This window comes from Erythrolamprus reginae, chromosome 1, assembly GCF_031021105.1.
Source record: "Erythrolamprus reginae isolate rEryReg1 chromosome 1, rEryReg1.hap1, whole genome shotgun sequence".
Lineage (NCBI taxonomy): Eukaryota > Metazoa > Chordata > Lepidosauria > Squamata > Dipsadidae > Erythrolamprus > Erythrolamprus reginae.
In genome coordinates, this window is record NC_091950.1 from 392,411,046 (window position 1) to 392,428,803 (window position 17,758).

The 17,758-nt window shown below is 44.7% G+C and overlaps 1 protein-coding gene across 1 annotated transcript in view; it reads left to right on the forward strand.

The window, feature by feature from the left end:
• SCARA3 (scavenger receptor class A member 3) overlaps positions 1 to 14,165 on the forward strand; it is a 36,051-nt gene extending 21,886 nt beyond the window's left edge. The window contains exons 4-6 of the mRNA XM_070734909.1: positions 250 to 348; positions 2,711 to 3,754; positions 11,619 to 14,165. Of these exons, the coding sequence (XP_070591010.1) occupies positions 250 to 348; positions 2,711 to 3,754; positions 11,619 to 12,058 (1,583 nt within the window). The 3' untranslated portion in view covers positions 12,059 to 14,165. The remainder of the gene's footprint in view (positions 1 to 249; positions 349 to 2,710; positions 3,755 to 11,618) is intronic.
• Positions 14,166 to 17,758: the final 3,593 nt, after the last annotated feature.

Genomic DNA, 17,758 nt, shown 5'->3' on the forward strand with positions numbered 1-17,758 from the left:
AAGATGATTTTGCACATGTTATTTTTGGATTAGCCCTTTCCTGTTTAAATTTGCATCATTGTTTGGCTTAGGGTGCAATGGGAAATGAACAAACACAATTAAAATCTTTTAGATGGAGTTTTCTTTCATCCTGAATATTTTATGCTGCCCAACCTTGTTATTCACCTTGAGTTGATAATGAATTATGAAGTTGTAATCTTGAGTCAAAGACAATCACATGCTAATTCATTTTTCATGCTTTTCTTGCAGTTTTCAAGAAAGTGGGATCAATATCTGATAAATTTAACTCAACTCAGACGTACTGTGAAAAGACGATTGTGTCAGTCCAAAAAAATCTTCAGGAACTAGGTAACAACAATGTTGCTACTTTAATGTTTTCAACCCAAAACAGGAATGTTACATTCTAATTACCCTAACTCCATTTATTTTAAGTTCCCATGCTGATATGGTACAGGAGGATAATCAGAACTGCAGAAAAAACAATTGCTAGCAACTTGCCTTCCATTGAGGACCTGTATACTGCATGAGTCAAAGAGGGCTGTGAAAATATTTACAGCCCCTTGCAACCTGGACACAAACTGTTTCAACTCCTGCCCTCAAAACAATGCTATAGAGCAGTGCACACCAGAATGAATACCTAGGCACAAGAACAGTTTTTCCCGAATGCCATAACTCTGCTAAACAAATAATTCCCTCAACACTGTCAAACTATTTATTAAGTCTGCACTACTATTAATCTTCTCCTTCCACAAATGACTGTATGACTGTAACTTTGTTGCTTGTATCCTTATGATTTATATTGACTGGTTTCTAATATGATTGGATTATTTGTACCCTATGACAATCATTAAGTGTTGTACCTCATGATTCTTGACAAATGTACCTTTTATTTTATGTACACTGAGAGCATAAGCACCAAAGACAAATCCCTTGTGTCCAATCACACTTGGCCAATAAATCTTAAAATATGGGCTGTTTTAAAACAGCTTAAATATATGTTTTGCCTTAAAGAACAGTTTAGAAACATGGTGGTTAGAACTTGGGGGTTTTTTATTCAACAACATTTTGGTAACTGAAGTTCAAATGAGACGATGTCAAAAACCTGTGATCCATTTCTCATTTCTCAGGTATTAGCAGATTACAATGATGGGGGGGAAATCCAGATCAAGGACCTTGTAGTAAGAAATTAAGCAATGCCACCAGTGCCTCCAGCTGTTTGTGTGCTGGGTTCAGCCACCCCCAACTTATTGTTTCCAGCTGTGTTTAAAAATAGCTTACATCATCCTCAGGCAACAGGGACCAAGCTTCCTGGACTGATGTGATTTGCAGATAATCACATTGGGAAGCTATTCGGTATCACTTTAGCTTAAATTTTGCAACAAGTGAAACTGGATTCTATAATATGTATTTATTTTCCTGCAAGCATATTATTTTCCTAACATGTTGTTCGGGCGAGGGTTGCCACTCCCACTGCTACCAATGCGCTGCAGTGCAGCTTTAGGTGTCTGGCATGCGCATGCATGCACATCCCAGCAAGATTTTGCTACTGTGCATGTGCAGGAAGCGTAACCTCGTGAGGGTACATGTGCATGTGTGAGATTTCGCTGATTTTATTTTGCTTCCACACAACCCAAAAATTGCCAAAATCTCTCTCTCACGCACGTCTCCTCACAAAATTTTACTTGCTACACATGCACAGAAGCAAAACCTCACTGGGACATGCACCACGCATGCCGGACACCCAAAGCTGCACACACAGCTCCCATTTTACTACTGATGTGCAGTGTGGCCCATGCCGGATGTTGTGAGTGTTCCTTGTCCACCTTAGGTCATGTTAGATTGTGAGGAGGATGAGCCAGGCCCCTCTGGTTACTCTGGGATGGGGGGGGGGGTGCCAGATGAAGCAGAGAACGACAGGAAAGTGAGGTTATAAAGTGAGGCAGAAAGTGACTTGAGTGAGCCTGAGGAACCGTTAGAGGGGTTGATGTGACAGTGGGGGAGTGGTCCCAGTCAGAGAGTGAGGAAGACATGCGAGTGGAAAGCAATTGGATCAACCCTCACTATAGAAGAATGCTCCGAAGGGAGAGGAGTTACAGAGTAAAAGGTATTAGCTTAAAGCCTTAGCCTCTTTGAGGTGTGATGTGACTTCTAGGCAGTATAAAAGGGAAAGGATTGTGGGAAATGGGGTGTGGAGAATCAACGCCGTTCTATGGAAGAGGCGTGAAACTGGGGTGTGCTTGAACAAAGCTTTAAAACCATGATTTCTGCTTCAAAATTTCTGCTTCAGAAAGACAATCCTTGTTGGACGCTGTGCTGGGGAAAGCTTTGATGAGCAGACACTTATGTTTAAATAAATGAATGGGCTTTATCTCAGGAATGCAGATAAGAATGAGTTTCTGGCGCTCTTCCCAGATATAGATCAGAACTAGCTCTAAAGAGAAAAATAACTGCTTCTATGCTTTTTTAAACCCAGTGTTTCATCATGTATGCTTGATTTAAATAAAGATTGGGATTTTTATCATAAAATAAGTGATTTCTGAGTTGGGATTCACTCTGGAGGCCCGTGCCCAGAACACCGGGTAGAAACCCATACTGATGTTGTTTACAATTTAATCATGGGAAGGAACCAAGTGTAATTGCTTATTGCTTAAACTTCAGCATTAAAGCAGAATTATCAACTAAACTGATATGCTTCTGCTCCTTCGTTCAGATCAGAAATCAGTGGACAACTGCTCCTTGTGTCATGACACAGGGCAACTTGGACAGGAAATCAGCAAATTGAAAAAGGAGCTGGAGGAGATTCAAAAGAAGCTCTTGGCCCAGGATGTATTACTTGATCGAGCCGCACAAGCCCACCAGCAGCTCTCGTCTTCCAGCAGCAAGATCACGGATGACGTAGATAGGTGTTTCTTTGCTGTTCAGCAGGTCAACCAGAGTTTGAGCCTCTTTCTGGCCCAGGTGATGGGCTGGCAGGCTGCCACATCTCAGCTAGGTAGCTCACTCAAGGACCTGACCCAGGAACACTTTGATGTTGAGACTGCTTTGCTGCAGATAAACTTTACCAACAGGCAGACCTCAGACTGGGTCCAGATCATCCAAAGAAAGACCAACGAGGAGACCCTCACGCTACAGAAGATTGTGTCTGAGTGGCAGAACTACACCCGGCTTTTTGGCAGCTTGAAGGTCACCTCTTCCAAAACAGCTGACCTGATTAAGAATATTCAAACCAATTTAGCCATTGCCTCGCAAAGGATCAGCCAGAATTCAGAGAGTATGCACGACCTCATACTCCAAGCAACAGGGCTACAGTTGCAGCTAGACAACATCTCCTCTTTCTTGGATGACCACAAGGAGAACATGCAAGACTTTCAGTACCACACCCAATACATACAGAACCGGACCGCTGAGCATTTTCAGACCTTGGAAGGCCGCATGACGTCCCATGAGATTGAGATCAGCACCATCTTTAGCAACATCAACGCCACGGATAGCCACGTCCACAGCATGCTCAAGTACCTGGACGACGTGCGCCTCTCTTGCACACTGGGCTTCCACACCCACGCTGAGGAGCTTTACTACCTGAACAAATCGGTCAGCCTCGTGACGAGCTTCACAGATGTTCTGCGGGAGCGTTTCAGCCTGCTCAATGCCCAGTTAAACTTCAACATTCGCAACCTTTCGATGGTCATGGAAGAGATGAAAGCTGTTGATATCCGACATGGGGAGGTCCTGAAGAATATCACCATCATACAAGGTAAAGGAATGGCAGGATTGGGTTTCCAAGGAGAATATCTCCCCCCAAGTAAAAGCATCGTAATGTAGAATCATTCCATCCATTTAATGGGGCTGTGAGAATGGGAGGGGGGGAGGGTGTCTATTAATGATTTATTAGAAATATATTTTTCCAAATTAAAAAAAAACTCATAAACTAAAAGATAGGGTATGTTTGAGCTTACCCAGGGATGCTTATATTTATTTATTTTATTTATTTATTTTTGTCCAATACACAATGAGGGTTTTAGTGGGTATATATCTATATACACATAGTAAAATACACGATGAAGGTTATAGAGGAGATACTCATAGTAAAATATATCTAAGAAATAATAGAAAAGAAGATAAAGTAATAGAACATATCAATGAAAGAATAGAAGAAGAGATATAGGAATAGAAGAAAGGTATAGGAGATATAGGAGAGCAATAGGACAGGGGACGGAAGGCACTCTAGTGCACTTGTACTCGCCCCTTACTGACCTCTTAGGAATCTGGATAGGTCAACCGTAGATAATCTAAGGATAAAGTGTTGGGGGTTTGGGGATGACACTATGGAGTCCGGTAATTATAGAATGTCTACAGAAAGCTTTCAGTTTGAAAAGCCAGTAAACAGGGTACACAAAATGATTTTTAAAAATGTCTGTTACTTTTCTAACTGTGTAAATCCCTTTTCACGTAACAATTTACAACTTTGATGGGAATTAGTCAAGAAAGCAGGAGGAAAAGGTTAAAGAGGAACTTATTCAAAATTATTTTTTTTCTCTATCATAAATTTGGACATCCCCCCAAAAAACAACATATGTCCATACACATTATCTGACCACGATTTAACAAACAAATTCTTATGTATGTTTTTGTTTCTATGTAATACTACATCACAATAAGTAGATCCTACAGCTTTATAAATGTGAAGTAGTAAATTATCTTATGGCATAGTGTGATGTCTTCACCCAATTATTATCTCCCTATCAGACTTGACTGCATTTGTTTGCAAGCAAGGTTGGGTTCACACATTGGGTTAAGCCTTAATTCCTCTGGTCTTTTAATTTAGAGCAATGTATGAATACAATATTTCTGATCTGCAAGACACAGTTTATGTCTTAGTACAACAGTACAACAGAGTTAAAACATACTATAGTTTATTGCAATTTGTGAGTCCATCTTTTGTTATTGCTCACAATAGAGCAAATTCTATGCCCTTTTACTTGGAAATAAGCCCCAGAAAACTCAATGGAACATTTCTAAACACGTATGCACAGAACTGGATACTCCCATTGTGTTAATACAGTTGAGAAAGAAAAACTTTGCAGGGAACAAAAAATGTTAACTCATGTTATTTGCCACAAAACTGGTATTAAATTTTGAGCAGAATAGCCACCACTTCCTTTTAGAAGTTAATATAAGAGAAAGAGAGAGAGAGAGAAAATCACCATTCCATTATCTGCCAGCCTGGTGGTTTTCCTCCCTCTCAAGGCTGATCTGATAAGCCCAGGTAGTCAGGTGTGCCTGGATTTTGACAAATAACCTGTTGGTTATGACCTATAAAGCCCTTCATGGCACTGGACCAGAATATCTCCGGGACCGCCTTCTGCCGCACAAATCCCAGTGACCACTTAGGTCTCACAGAGTTGGCCTTCTCCGGATCCCGTCAACTAAACAATGCCATCTGGCGGGACCCAGGGGAAGAGCCTTGGAACCAGCTCCCCCCAGAGATCAGAATTGCCCCCACCCTCCTTGCCTTTCATAAGCTTCTTAAAACTCACCTCTGTCGTCAGGCATGGGGGAATTGAGATGTTTGTTTGTTTGTTTGTTTATTTGATGTGATGTGATTTGATTTGATTTGATTTGAATGCCACCCTTTTCCGTAGACTCGGGGCGTCTCACAACACAATAAAACAGTTCATGACAAATCTAATAATTTACAATTTAAAATAGTTTTTAAAAAAACCATTTTTAAACAGACATACCTACAAACATACCATACATAAATTATATAGGCCCGGGGGAAATATCTCAATTATTCCTTCCCCCCAGTCCTACACAATTTATGCATGGTATGTTTGTGTGTATGTTTGGTTTTTTAATAAGGGTTTTCTTTAACTATTTGAAATATTAGATTTGTTATATGCTGTTTTGATTATTGTTGTTAGCCGCCCCGAGTCTACGGAGAGAGGGGCAGCATACAAGTCTAATAAATAAAATAAATAAATAAACCCAAAAAGGTTCACCATCACTGTCCTAGAATATTTAAAGAAAAGCTCTTGATACTTAAGTTTCTTTAAATCTATGTGAAACTTCTGGTTTTATAACCTACAAAATTATAACCTGCAAAATTACATATACAAGAAAAAATACAACACTGTTGCTTTAGAGCAGGGGTCCCCAAACTTTTTACACAGGGGGCCAGTTTACTGTCCCTCAGACTGTTGGAGGGCCGGACTATAAAAAAAACCCTATGAACAAATCCCTATGCACACTGCACATATCTTATTTAAAGTAAAAAACAAAATGGGAACAAAAACAATATTTAAAATAAGAAGTAATTAAGTAATAAAGTAATTTATACATTTTTATTAACAAGTAAATTTAAACTTAAATCAAGAAACTCCCTCCATTTCTCCTTCCTTCCTTCCCTCCCTCCTCTCTACTTCTCTCTTCCCTCTCTTTTCTTCCTTCTCTCTCGTTTCATTTTCCTCTCCCTCATTTTCTCATTTTTCTCTTTCTCTTTTTCTCTCTCTCTCACTCTTTCCATCTATCCCCCTTTCTGTCTTCCTCTCTCTCTCCCTCTTTCTCTCTGTCCCTCTCTCTTTCTCTCTTCTCTGTCTCTTTCACTCCCTCTTTCTCTCTCCCTCTTTGTATCTCTCCCTCTTCCGCCCTCTTTCTCTTGCTTTCTTTCTCATTCTATTTCTATCTCTCCCTCTCTCCCTCCCTCTCCCTCTTTCTTTCTCTCTCACTCTATTTCTATCTCTCCCTCTTTCTCTCTCCCTCTCTATCTCTCACTATATTTCTATCCTTTCTCTCTCACTCTCTATCTCTCCCTCTTTCTCTCTCTCTCTTGCTTTCTCTTTCTCATACACCACGCTGGCAACAGAGAGAGAAAGAGAGAGCGGAGGGCAGCTTGCCAGTCCACGGCCCCCTGAATGAGCAGTTCTGCATGCCCCAGCACTGGACTTCGCCGTCGCCTCCGCCCCCGTCCGGCTCTCCAGCTAACCCCCTGAATTCACCTGAACGGAGGCGGCGGTGGTTTCAAAGGACCAACATACGGTCCTTCATGGTGCTGCGTTGCTAAAGCCTCCAAACTCCACTGCTGTCCTTGGGCATTGTTACTTCTAAGCTGCGCTGAGAGAGAGAGAGAGAGAGCGGAGAGTACCGGACTTCACCGTCACCTCCGCCCCCGCCCGGCTCTCTAGCTAAGAGGCAGCAATCACGTCCACCCCTTCGCCCTCCACGGTGCCCAGCCCCACACCGCCTCCGCCTCCGGGTAGCGCGCCCGAGCTCTTCCTGCAGGAACGGGTGGTGGGGTGGAAGTGGTTGGACTTATCTACACGCGCGCCTGCTGATTGGGAAGAGAGGGGAAAAAATCTGCGCCTCCAAAGAGGGGAGGGGGGGGAAGAAAGAAAAAAAGAGTTCCAACTTGGCGGAAGGCGGAGGGGAGAACTGAGCGTGCTGCAGCAAGTTTGCTTGGCTTTCTGGGGCTTTTTTTCTCCTCCCCTTCCACCACCCCTGTCTGAATGTCGTTTGCCGCTTAGGAGTGACCCTCTCTCCGGCTTGTTGTGGATGCGGCGTGGATGAGGGGGAAAGCCCGGCTGCCCTGAAAAGCACATTTGGAAAGTCTCTGTGGAGAGCCAAAATCCCAACGAAGCTTCTTTTTTCTTCAGTAGTCGATAAGGAAGCGAAGAAGAGGTTGAACTGGTTTTGCTAATTCGCGCTTACGGCTTTCCCCCTCATCCGCGCCGCATCCACAACAAGCCCGAGAGAGGGTCACTCCTAAGCGGCAAACGACATTCAGACAGGGGTGGTGGAAGGGGAGGAAAAAAAAGCCCCAGAAAGCCAAGCAAACTTGCTGCAGCATGCTCGGTTCTCCCCTCCGCCTTCCGCCAAGTTGGAGCTCTTTTTTTCTTTCTTCCCCCCCCTCCCCTCTTTGGAGGCGCAGATTTTTTCCCCCTCTTCCCAATCAGCAGGCGCGCGTGTAGATAAGTCCAACCACTTCCACCCCACCACCCGTTCCTGCAGGAAGAGCTCGGGTGCGCTACCCGGAGGAGGAGGTGGCGGTGGCCTGGGGCCGGGCGCTGGGAGCCATGGAGGGCAAAGGGGTGGACTCTTTGCTGGAGAGCCGGACGGGGGCAGAGGCGACGGCGAAGTCCGGTGCTGGGGCCATGCGGGGCCGCTCATCCAGGGGGCCGTGGACCGGCAAGCCGCCCACCACGCTCTCTCTCTTTCTCTCTCAGCGCAGCTGAGGTAACAGTGCCCGGGGACAACAGCGGAGCTCGGAGGCTGCAGCAACGCAGCGCCGAGAAGGACCAGGTCCCTTGAAGCCGCCGCCGCTGCCTCCATTCGGGCAAATTCGGGGGTTCCTGAATCTCCCGTCCATTCACCGCGGAGGATGAGGTGAGGAGGAGACAGTGCAGAGGCAAGGGGCGGGGACGAAAGTGGGCCTGCAAGGGGCCAATTGCAGGCCCGCTTTCCTCCCCACCCCTTGCCTCTGCACCGTCTCCTCCTCACCTCATCCTCCGGGGTGAATGGACGGGAGATTCGAGAGCTTATTATATCTATCGATAAAATCTCGTGTGCTCCCTGCGGGCCGGATAAATCGCCTCAGCGGGCCGCATCCGGCCCGCGGCCCGTAGTTTGGGGACCGCTGCTTTAGAGGGAAACAAATACAAAATATGTGCTTTAAGAAGAAAGTGCACAAAATGCATATGGAATGTTGTTATAATTATTACTGGAACATTTGCAGACAGAGGAAAAAAACAAGCCAAAACAAACATCGCAAAAAAAAAATGAGAAGGCAAACAAATCCAAAAAGCTTTGGTGCACTTGATATGCCTTGGGCCTAAGTCAGGCTATTTTATGTCTCAGGCAGGATGAAGTAATGGTGCCGCCACAAAAACAGAGCAGTCCAAAATATGTCCTGAAGTTACAGAGGGTTATAGGATGGCAGAAGGGTTTATTTGAGCCCACCAAGTGCACCACCTCTGTCCATTGCTCATTCATAGAAACATAGAAGACTGACGGCAGAAAAAGACCTCTTGGTCCATCTAGTCTGCCCTTTTACTATTTCCTGTATTTTATCTTACAATGGATATATGTTTATCCCAGGCATTTCCCAACCACGTCTGCTGGAAGTTTGTTCCAAGGATCTACTACTCTTTCAGTAAAATAATATTTTCTCATGTTGCCTTTGATCTTTCCCCCAACTAACTTCAGATTGTGTCCCCTTGTTCTTGTGTTCACTTTCCTGTTAAAAACACTTCCCTCCTGAACCCTATTTAACCCTTTAACATATTTAAATGTTTCGATCATGTCCCCCTTTTCCTTCTGTCTTCCAGACTATACAGATTGAGTTCATTCAGTCTTTCCTGATACGTTTTATACTTAAGACCTTCCACCATTCTTGTAGCCCGTCTTTGGACCTGTTCAATTTTGTCAATATCTTTTTGTAGGTGAGGTCTCCAGAACTGAACACAGTACTCCAAATGTGGTCTCACCAGCGCTCTATATAAGGGGATCACAATCTCCCTCTTCCTGCTTGTTATACCCCTAGCTATGCAGCCAAGCATCCTACTTGCCTTTCCTACCGCCCGACCACACTGTTCACCCATTTTGAGACTGTCAGAAATCACTACCCCTAAATCCTTCTCTTCTGAAGTTTTTGCTAACACAGAACTGCCAATGAAATACTCAGATTTAGGATTCCTTTTCCCCAAGTGCATTATTTTACATTTGGAAACATTAAACTGCAGTTTCCATTGCTTTGACCATTTATCTAGTAACGCTAAATCATTTACCATATTACAGACCCCTCCAGGAATATCAACCCTATTGCACACTTTAGAGTCATCGGCATTCCTTAAGCAAGCTCTAAAGCTGCTGTCCCAATGGTGCCTTTGCAAAAGGCAACTGGACTTTCTTTTTCCTTGAAGACCTTTCACTTCTCATCCAAGAAGCTTCTTCGGTTCTTAAGCTGCTCTTGTAATCAATTCATGTCCATTTGATCATGCCAGGAATTATGCCAGGCACTGCAGGGATGGGGTTGTACACCAAAGTAATTTCCCCCCAAACTCCAAAAGGTTTGGGGGAAGTTGAGAAAGTTTTAAGGGATGCAAGGGGCACGCCTCAAACTCCTTAAAAATCCAGCACCACAAAAATGAAATAAATATTTACCTTGCTCATTGTTGGGGAATTTGAATCCATAAAGGGGCACTGGCAGGGGATATGGAGCCCAGAGTCTGTGCTTGTGGCACCATGGAGCAGGGAAGGGCTGCAAAAAATTTTACTACCACGCTGTGGGTGTGGCTTATTTTGTGGGTGTGGCTTGCCGGCCATGTGACCAGGTGGTAGTGGCTTGACAATCATGTGACTGGGGGTTGGCTTAAAGGTCAAGTGACTGGCTTGAAGCTGGCCAACTTGACATCGGTCACGTCAAAGGTTTGGATTAGGGTTAGGGTGCCTGGCCTCTCCTCGCCTCAAAGAGATACAATTTCCATTACTATTAGTGGACATCCAAAGTATACTCTTTAATTCTATGTACTGTATATATGCCATACATGTGCATACATAGTACACATAGGCATACAAAAACATTCATTATCTACTATATAAACTGTATGTGTACATACATACACACCCACACACATGCACAGCTCTTCTAAAATTATACACCTTCAACCTCATTTACGGTGATAGGAAAAACATACCCAGAGCCCAGAAGGGAAAAAAAAGGAAAAAAAATATCATTTTTTTTCTACCAGTTCTGCATAGCTGACCATACCCATAGGAGCCCATCACTGATCTATAGTATCCTTACTTGAGGATCCTTAGGGGGTCATTAAGGGAGATTGTTTTCGGTGTCATCTTCTACAGTGAATCAGAAGATACCATTTTTTCAGCTATTCTGCTTGTTTCTTGGGCTTTTATCTTTTTTTAAAAAAAATATGTTTATTGGTTATATACATTAAAAACAGGGTACAGAAAAATAAAGGGAATATATATAATGTACATTCTAGCAATTATAGTTTACTTATATAGCATGCGTGATTAGGGAAGGAAAGGGAAAGGGATTTAGATAGAAGGGGGGAAAATACAAGAGGAGGACGAATAGAAAAATAGAGCAAAAGAAGAGTAGTAAAAAGAGTGTGGGGGGCCAGCGTTAGAGCTGGGGCTTCTATGTTTTGCGTCCTGTGGTTTAAACATATAGGTGGTATAGATTTTCCTGAAGTTTTATCCATATGTATTTGACGTAGTTGCTAGTGCCATCATTTATCAGTGATTTATAAATTTATTCATTCAGTTTCTTTGTAGTTCAAAATTTGTGTCGATCGATGTTTACATTTTATCGTTTCAATTTGGTATTATGATTCATGTCGTTGTTTACTGGTTTTACACGTTGTTTTAGTTGGACATGTATAATTTTTAAGTACTGTAATTTCTTTTTTTTAACCAATGGTACCATTTTTATCAAACACCATTATTTAACAGAAATGATTGCATGACGTGTAATAATCTTATTTTGCATACTATTTAGGGATGAGTTTAATAAGAAACAATGTAAATCTTTTATTTAAGAAAACTGGTGTTGCTGCCCGTCCTCTTAGTCTTTCCTTGCCTCTTCTTTCTTTCTTCAGGTGTTCCAGGCCCTCCTGGCCCCAGAGGATTCAGAGGAAGTCTCGGCGTTAAAGGGCCACCTGGAAACAGAGGACTAAAGGGTGACATGGGGAGTTTGGGCCCTCCTGGGCCCCCAGGGTCCTTGGGCCCTCTCGGACCTTCTGGGCCTCAAGGCGAGAGAGGCGCTGTGGGCACAAAGGGCCCCACTGGATTCAAAGGAAGCAAGGGTAGCTTTGGACTAGGGGGCTCCAAGGGGCGGGCGGGCCCCAAAGGGGACCCTGGATCTCCAGGTCCCGAGGGGGTCGTTGGTCCAGCTGGCCCACCTGGCCAACCTGGGTACCCAGGCGTCCCAGGCAAACCCGGGCGCCCTGGTTCTTTAGGGCTGATGGGCCCAAAGGGAGATCCAGGATTACGAGGTCCGCGTGGATTTCCAGGGCCCCCAGGACCTCCAGGAATGTAAATTCTCCCTTTTTTCTTCCACCCACTCAAAAAAAGTGGACATTTTTGTTAAAAAAAAGCTCTTCACTGCAGACAGCTGTCTCTCCAGGAAGGCATCAAGATAATGGGGAATGGATGGCGTCATTTCTTCTGCACTGTCAAATTCCATTTTCAGCAGCTTAGGGGGTAAGCTTGGAAAATCGCTTCAAGTCACTGAGTTTCCTTAATTTTGGGAACTTCAAAGGAAAAGAATTGTAGCTGCAAAGTAAGTAGGAGGAGCAATCACTGTGCCCGCCTCCCAATAAACATCCGAGAAATAAATCAGAGTCCAAGCCTTGGCCTTCTTCCAAGTTCCAATTTATTAGCAGAGCCATGTGGGATAGATACTAACTTTCATTTATATATGACTGACCTAACTCCGCCTTACGGGCCTAAAGTGATCAAACTTCAGGGGTTGGTTCCTCCCATACTTCAGATTGTTCAGAATGCAGCTGCGAGAGCAATCATGGGCTTTCCCAAATATGCCCATGTTACACCAACACTCCGCAGTCTGCATTGGTTGCCGATCAGTTTCCGGTCACAATTCAAAGTGTTGGTTATGACCTATAAAGCCCTTCATGGCACCGGACCAGATTATCTCAGGGACCGCCTTCTGCTGCACGAATCCCAGCAACCAGTTAGGTCCCACAGAGTGGGTCTTCTCCGGGTCCTGTCAACTAAACAATGCCGCTTGGCGGGACCCAGGGGAAGAGCCTTCTCTGTGGCAGCCCTGGCCCTCTGGAACCAACTCCCCCCGGAGATTAGAATTGCCCCCACCCTCCTTGCCTTTCGTAAGCTACTTAAAAGCCACCTCTGCCGCCAGGCATGGGGGAATTGAGATACTCTTTCCCCCTAGGCCTTTACAATTTTATGCAGGGTATGTCTGTATGTATGTTTGGTTTTTTATAATAATGGGTTTTTAATTGTTTTTAGTATTGGATTATTATTATATGCTGTTTTATTATTGCTGTTAGCCGCCCCGAGTCTCCGGAGAGGGGCGGCATACAAATCCAATGAATGAATGAATGAATGAATGAATGAATGAATGAATGAATGAATGAATGAATGAATGAATGAATAAATGCTGTGTCACCGTCCCAATAAATAATAATAATAATTTATTAGATTTGTATGCCGCCCCTCTCCGAGAACTCAGGGCGGCTCACAACAATAATAACAAAGTACAAATCCAATATCTAAAAACACAATTTAAAAACCCTTATTAATAAAATAATCACACAACCCAATCAAACCATACGTATAAAACAGTAGTTAGGGGAGGTGTCAATTTCCCCATGCCTGGCAGCAAAGGTGAGTTTTCAACAACTTACGAAAGGCAAGGAGGGTGGGGGCGGTTCTGATCTATGGGGGGAGTTGGTTCCAGAGGGCCGGGGCCACCACAAAGAAGGCTCTTCCCCTGGGCCCCGCCAGACGGCATTGCTTAGTCAACGGGACCCAGAGAAGGCCAACTCTGTGGGACCTAACCGGCCGCTGGGATTCATGCGGCAGAAGGCGGTCCCGGAGGTATAAACATCCGAGAAATAAATCAGAGTCCAAACCTTGGCCTTCTTCCCAAGTTCAAGTTTATTAACATATGGGATACGTACTGTAGTCAAACAGATACTAACTTTTCCCACAGTACCTCACCCAGGTTAAGGTTCATCCCTCGTCCTCACACCCACAAGTTCATCACGTGGACCACTCCGGTTCTCTCATCGTCTACTTTCCTCCCCTGTACTTCCACTGGTGCTGAACAAAGGATGACCTTGAATCTTCCGGAAGGAATTTGTTGTGGCTAGTATCTTTCCCCTCACACAAGCACCCCTCCCAATTCCCACGGTACTACTCTACTTGTGACAGGCCAAAGTCTCTAACTCAAAACGATGGCTTCGGCCTGACACACTGGTTACTAGAATACATGGTATGCAGGTAAATGGTCCTAAATTCAGTCGCTAACATCTCCATAGATATTACCACTTTATATAGCCCAGTGTCACTTGGTTCAGTGGGTGACTGTAGAAACTGAATAAATATATGAATAAAAATTAGCCTTTCTAAATGAATAAATGGACTAATTCAAACAATAACAATTTCCTGTCTTCGTGTTACACAGCTGCCATGCTTTTTGTATATATGGGTGTGTGCATGCGCAAATGTGTTCATATTGGCTCATATGCTTGTGCATTCCCTCCACAATGCAACTAGATTGTGTCACTGATCACTTCATCTGTAACTCCCTTACACATGTATGGTATAACCTCTACACATATACATCTAAAACAATAAAAAAAATAATGTAAAAGTGAGATGAAATTGCTTGTCTTCTTTGCATGTGGTGGAGCAGAGATAAAGCTTGCAAATTCCAATGTCTCTATTTCTTTGGGCGGTATATTCTTCCTGGCAATCAGTTGGACAACCTGCTATTTTCCTTATGAAAGAAATAGAGTACGTCAGAGATCATCTGTCACTGAGCATTGGGCAGCACACAAGTTTAAACAATTATCAGTAGAAGTAGTAGTCATAGCAGTAGTAATCCACAGTTTGATTCACAGTCAAAGACTGGTAGAAGTTAAATAATAGAATATAGAATAGAATACAGTGATCTCTCGATTAGCGCGGGGGTTACGTTCCAAGACCTCCCGCGCTAACCGATTTCCGCGTTATACTGGATGCGGAAGTAAAACCACCATCTGCGCATGTGCGCCATTTTTTTTCATGGCCGCACATGCGCAGATGGTGGAGTTTGCGTGTGGGCGGCGGGGAAGACCAAGGGAAGATTCCTTCAGCCGCCCAACAGCTGATCTGCTCCGCAGCGCGGAAGCAGCGAGGAGCCGAAGATGGGGTAAAGGCAAAGGGGAAACCCCATCTTCGGCTCCTCGCTGCTGCCGCGCTGCGGAGCGGATCAGGTGTTGGGCGGCTGAAGGAACCTTCCCTTGGTCTTCCCCACTTGCCGCTTGCCGCTTGCCAGTCCACGCCCCCCTGGATGAGCGGCCCCGCATGGCCCCAGCGCCGGACTCCGTTGCCGGAGCGGCAGCGGAACAATCGCTGGCTGTCAACTTTTCTTTTTAAAACTGGGCAGGAGCTGACTTGCCTCCCCAGTGCTAAAAAGAAAAGTTGACAGCCAGCGCTGCGAAACCGCCGAAACCGGAAGGGGCGAGGTGGGGGAGAACGGGAGGCTCAGCATTCCGTCAGCCGCAGCGCTGGCTGTCAACTTTTCTTTTTAGCACTGGGGAGGCAAGTCAGCTCCTGCCCAGTTTTAAAAAGAAAAGTTGACAGCCAGCGATTGTTCCGCTGCCGCCAGCATGGCCTGGCTGGCAGCGGAAGATGTAACCTTCGCAACCTCGGAGAGCTTCCTGGGCATGAAAGCTCACGAAAACCAGGAAGCTCTCTGAGGTTGCGAAGGAGCCCACGATCACTCGGCTGCAAGCGGGAGGAAGGCGAATCCCACGGGGCTGGGCTCGGTTATCCCCTCGGCTCCCCTCCTACCAGCCCCGCCGCGGAAGGCTCCATTCTGTTCCCTGAATGGAGACCGCCGGCCGCTCAATCGGGTGGCAGGAAAGCGAATGTCACGGGGCTGGGCTCGGCTCCCCCAGCCCCGCCGCGGAACGCTCCATTCTGTTCCCTGCCGGCCCGATTGAGCGGCCGGCGGTCTCCATTCAGGGAACAGAATAAAAAAAAAAATATTTTTTAATATATATTTTTTAATTATTTTTTAATATTTTATTTTTTTAAATAATATTTTTTGAAAAACCGCGTTGCAGCGTTTCGCGCTAATCGAGAACGCGCAAGTCGAGGGACCACTGTACAATAGAATTTTTATTGGCCAGGTGTGATTGGACACACAAGGAATTTGTCTTGGTGCATATGCTCTCAGCTTACATAAAAGAAAAGATACATTTGTCAAGAATCATGAGTTACAACACTTAATGATTGTCATAGGGGTCAAATAAGCAATGAAGAAACAATATTAATAAAAACCTTAGGATACAAGCAACAAGTTACAGTCATACAGTCCTAAGTGGGTGGAAACGATGATAGGAATGATGAGAAAAAACTAGTAGAAATCCTAACCAAGGAATGAAGTATTATTAGGTAACAACTGAAGATATTTATTTTATTTATTAGATTTGTATGCCACCCCTCTCCGAAGACTTGAAGCGGCTCACAACAGGAATACAAAATACAAATCCAACGATTAAAAATGCAAAACAGTTAAAAACCCTTGATTAAAAGCACTCATACAACCCAAACAAATCATACATAAGACAGAGTGGCCGAGGGGAATCAATTTCCCCATGCCCCATAACAGATATAGGCTGTTAATATATGCACAGAATATTCCTTGCTTTACCAAGGTTGTGCACACAGAGAAACGTTTTTAATTGAGATCAGTTGTGAATACTCAGCTGTCCCCCGCATCCAGGTAGGAATCCAATACTGATTATGCACCTATGTAACGCTTGCAGTCACTGACTGTCTGGACCAAGGAAAGATCCTGTGGAATCTGTTGTGGATGGCTCACAGCCAGCTCCTCTGGTAACAGATTTTGAACTGGATGAGCTGGGTCCATTGGAGTATCAGAGACTTTTGTGGCTCTCAGAGGGTTCAGACAGTGAGTAGTAAGGAGAGATGGAAGCTGAAGAAGGTGGAGGCCCCTGCAGTGCCTGTGGAACCCTCAGTTAGAACCTCGTCTGGGTCAGATGAGGAGGGGGTGATTAATGACCCCATCCTCAATGTGCGGGTGTGCAGGATTATGAGACGACAGGAGCAGCTGCACAGACGCAGAAGAAGATCCTAGTCACAGCTGGGAGTAATTAGGGAATGCTGCAGCAGGCTTAAAAGGGGAGGTTTTGTGGGAGTGTGCTTTGCAGGAGTTATCGTTCGTGGTTTAACAGAGAAAAAAAGAAACAGACTTGGAGTTTCGTCTCTAAATCAACATCTTGCGTCCTCGTAAAAACCCCAGCTTTTGGACAATTGTGTTTTGAAAGACTAGCTCTTTGCTGCAGCCCGGTTTGGAGGCATTTTTTACAAACCTTGGGGAGATTGAGACATTCGTTATCAGCTTGGCAGATAACCCCAACCTTTGAGTCCTCAACAGACATTCTTCTGCCATCATTGCAGCTCTCAGCCAATTTGTAAAGCAATATATTTTGTGTTTCGGAACCCTCCAGTCTTTGTGTGTGTTTGTCTTTTCTTGCTGCTCATCCAGCCTGTCAGGCAGAACAGAGTCAGGCTACTGTAATGACCTATCTACTCCAGTTTGCTCTGTCACGCAGTGACCAACCACTTTACAAGCACGTGCAGGAAAGCAATATGCCTTCTCCACTATTACTTCCCAGCAAGTGAATGTTTCCTCTGCCGATGAAAACACTGGATTGAAATACTGATGGGAAGCAAGGAAGGTGCTCTTTGTAGTTACTTCCCCTCACTTCAGGCTCTCTGTAGTTCAGCTGCGTCACATTGCTGTCACATGACGTTTTATGACATTTCCCCCATTCGCTTAGCTGGAGTGGGCATGGCCTGTATGCAGTAATGGGCAGCCATTTTGTGGGTATGGCTTAATGGTCATGTGACTGGGTAGGAGTGGCTTGCCAGCCAAGTGACCAGGTGGGAGTGGCTTGAACAAGAATAATTGTTCAAGTGAACTGTTAAGTCCTTGACTTTCACCCTTACCAATGTCACT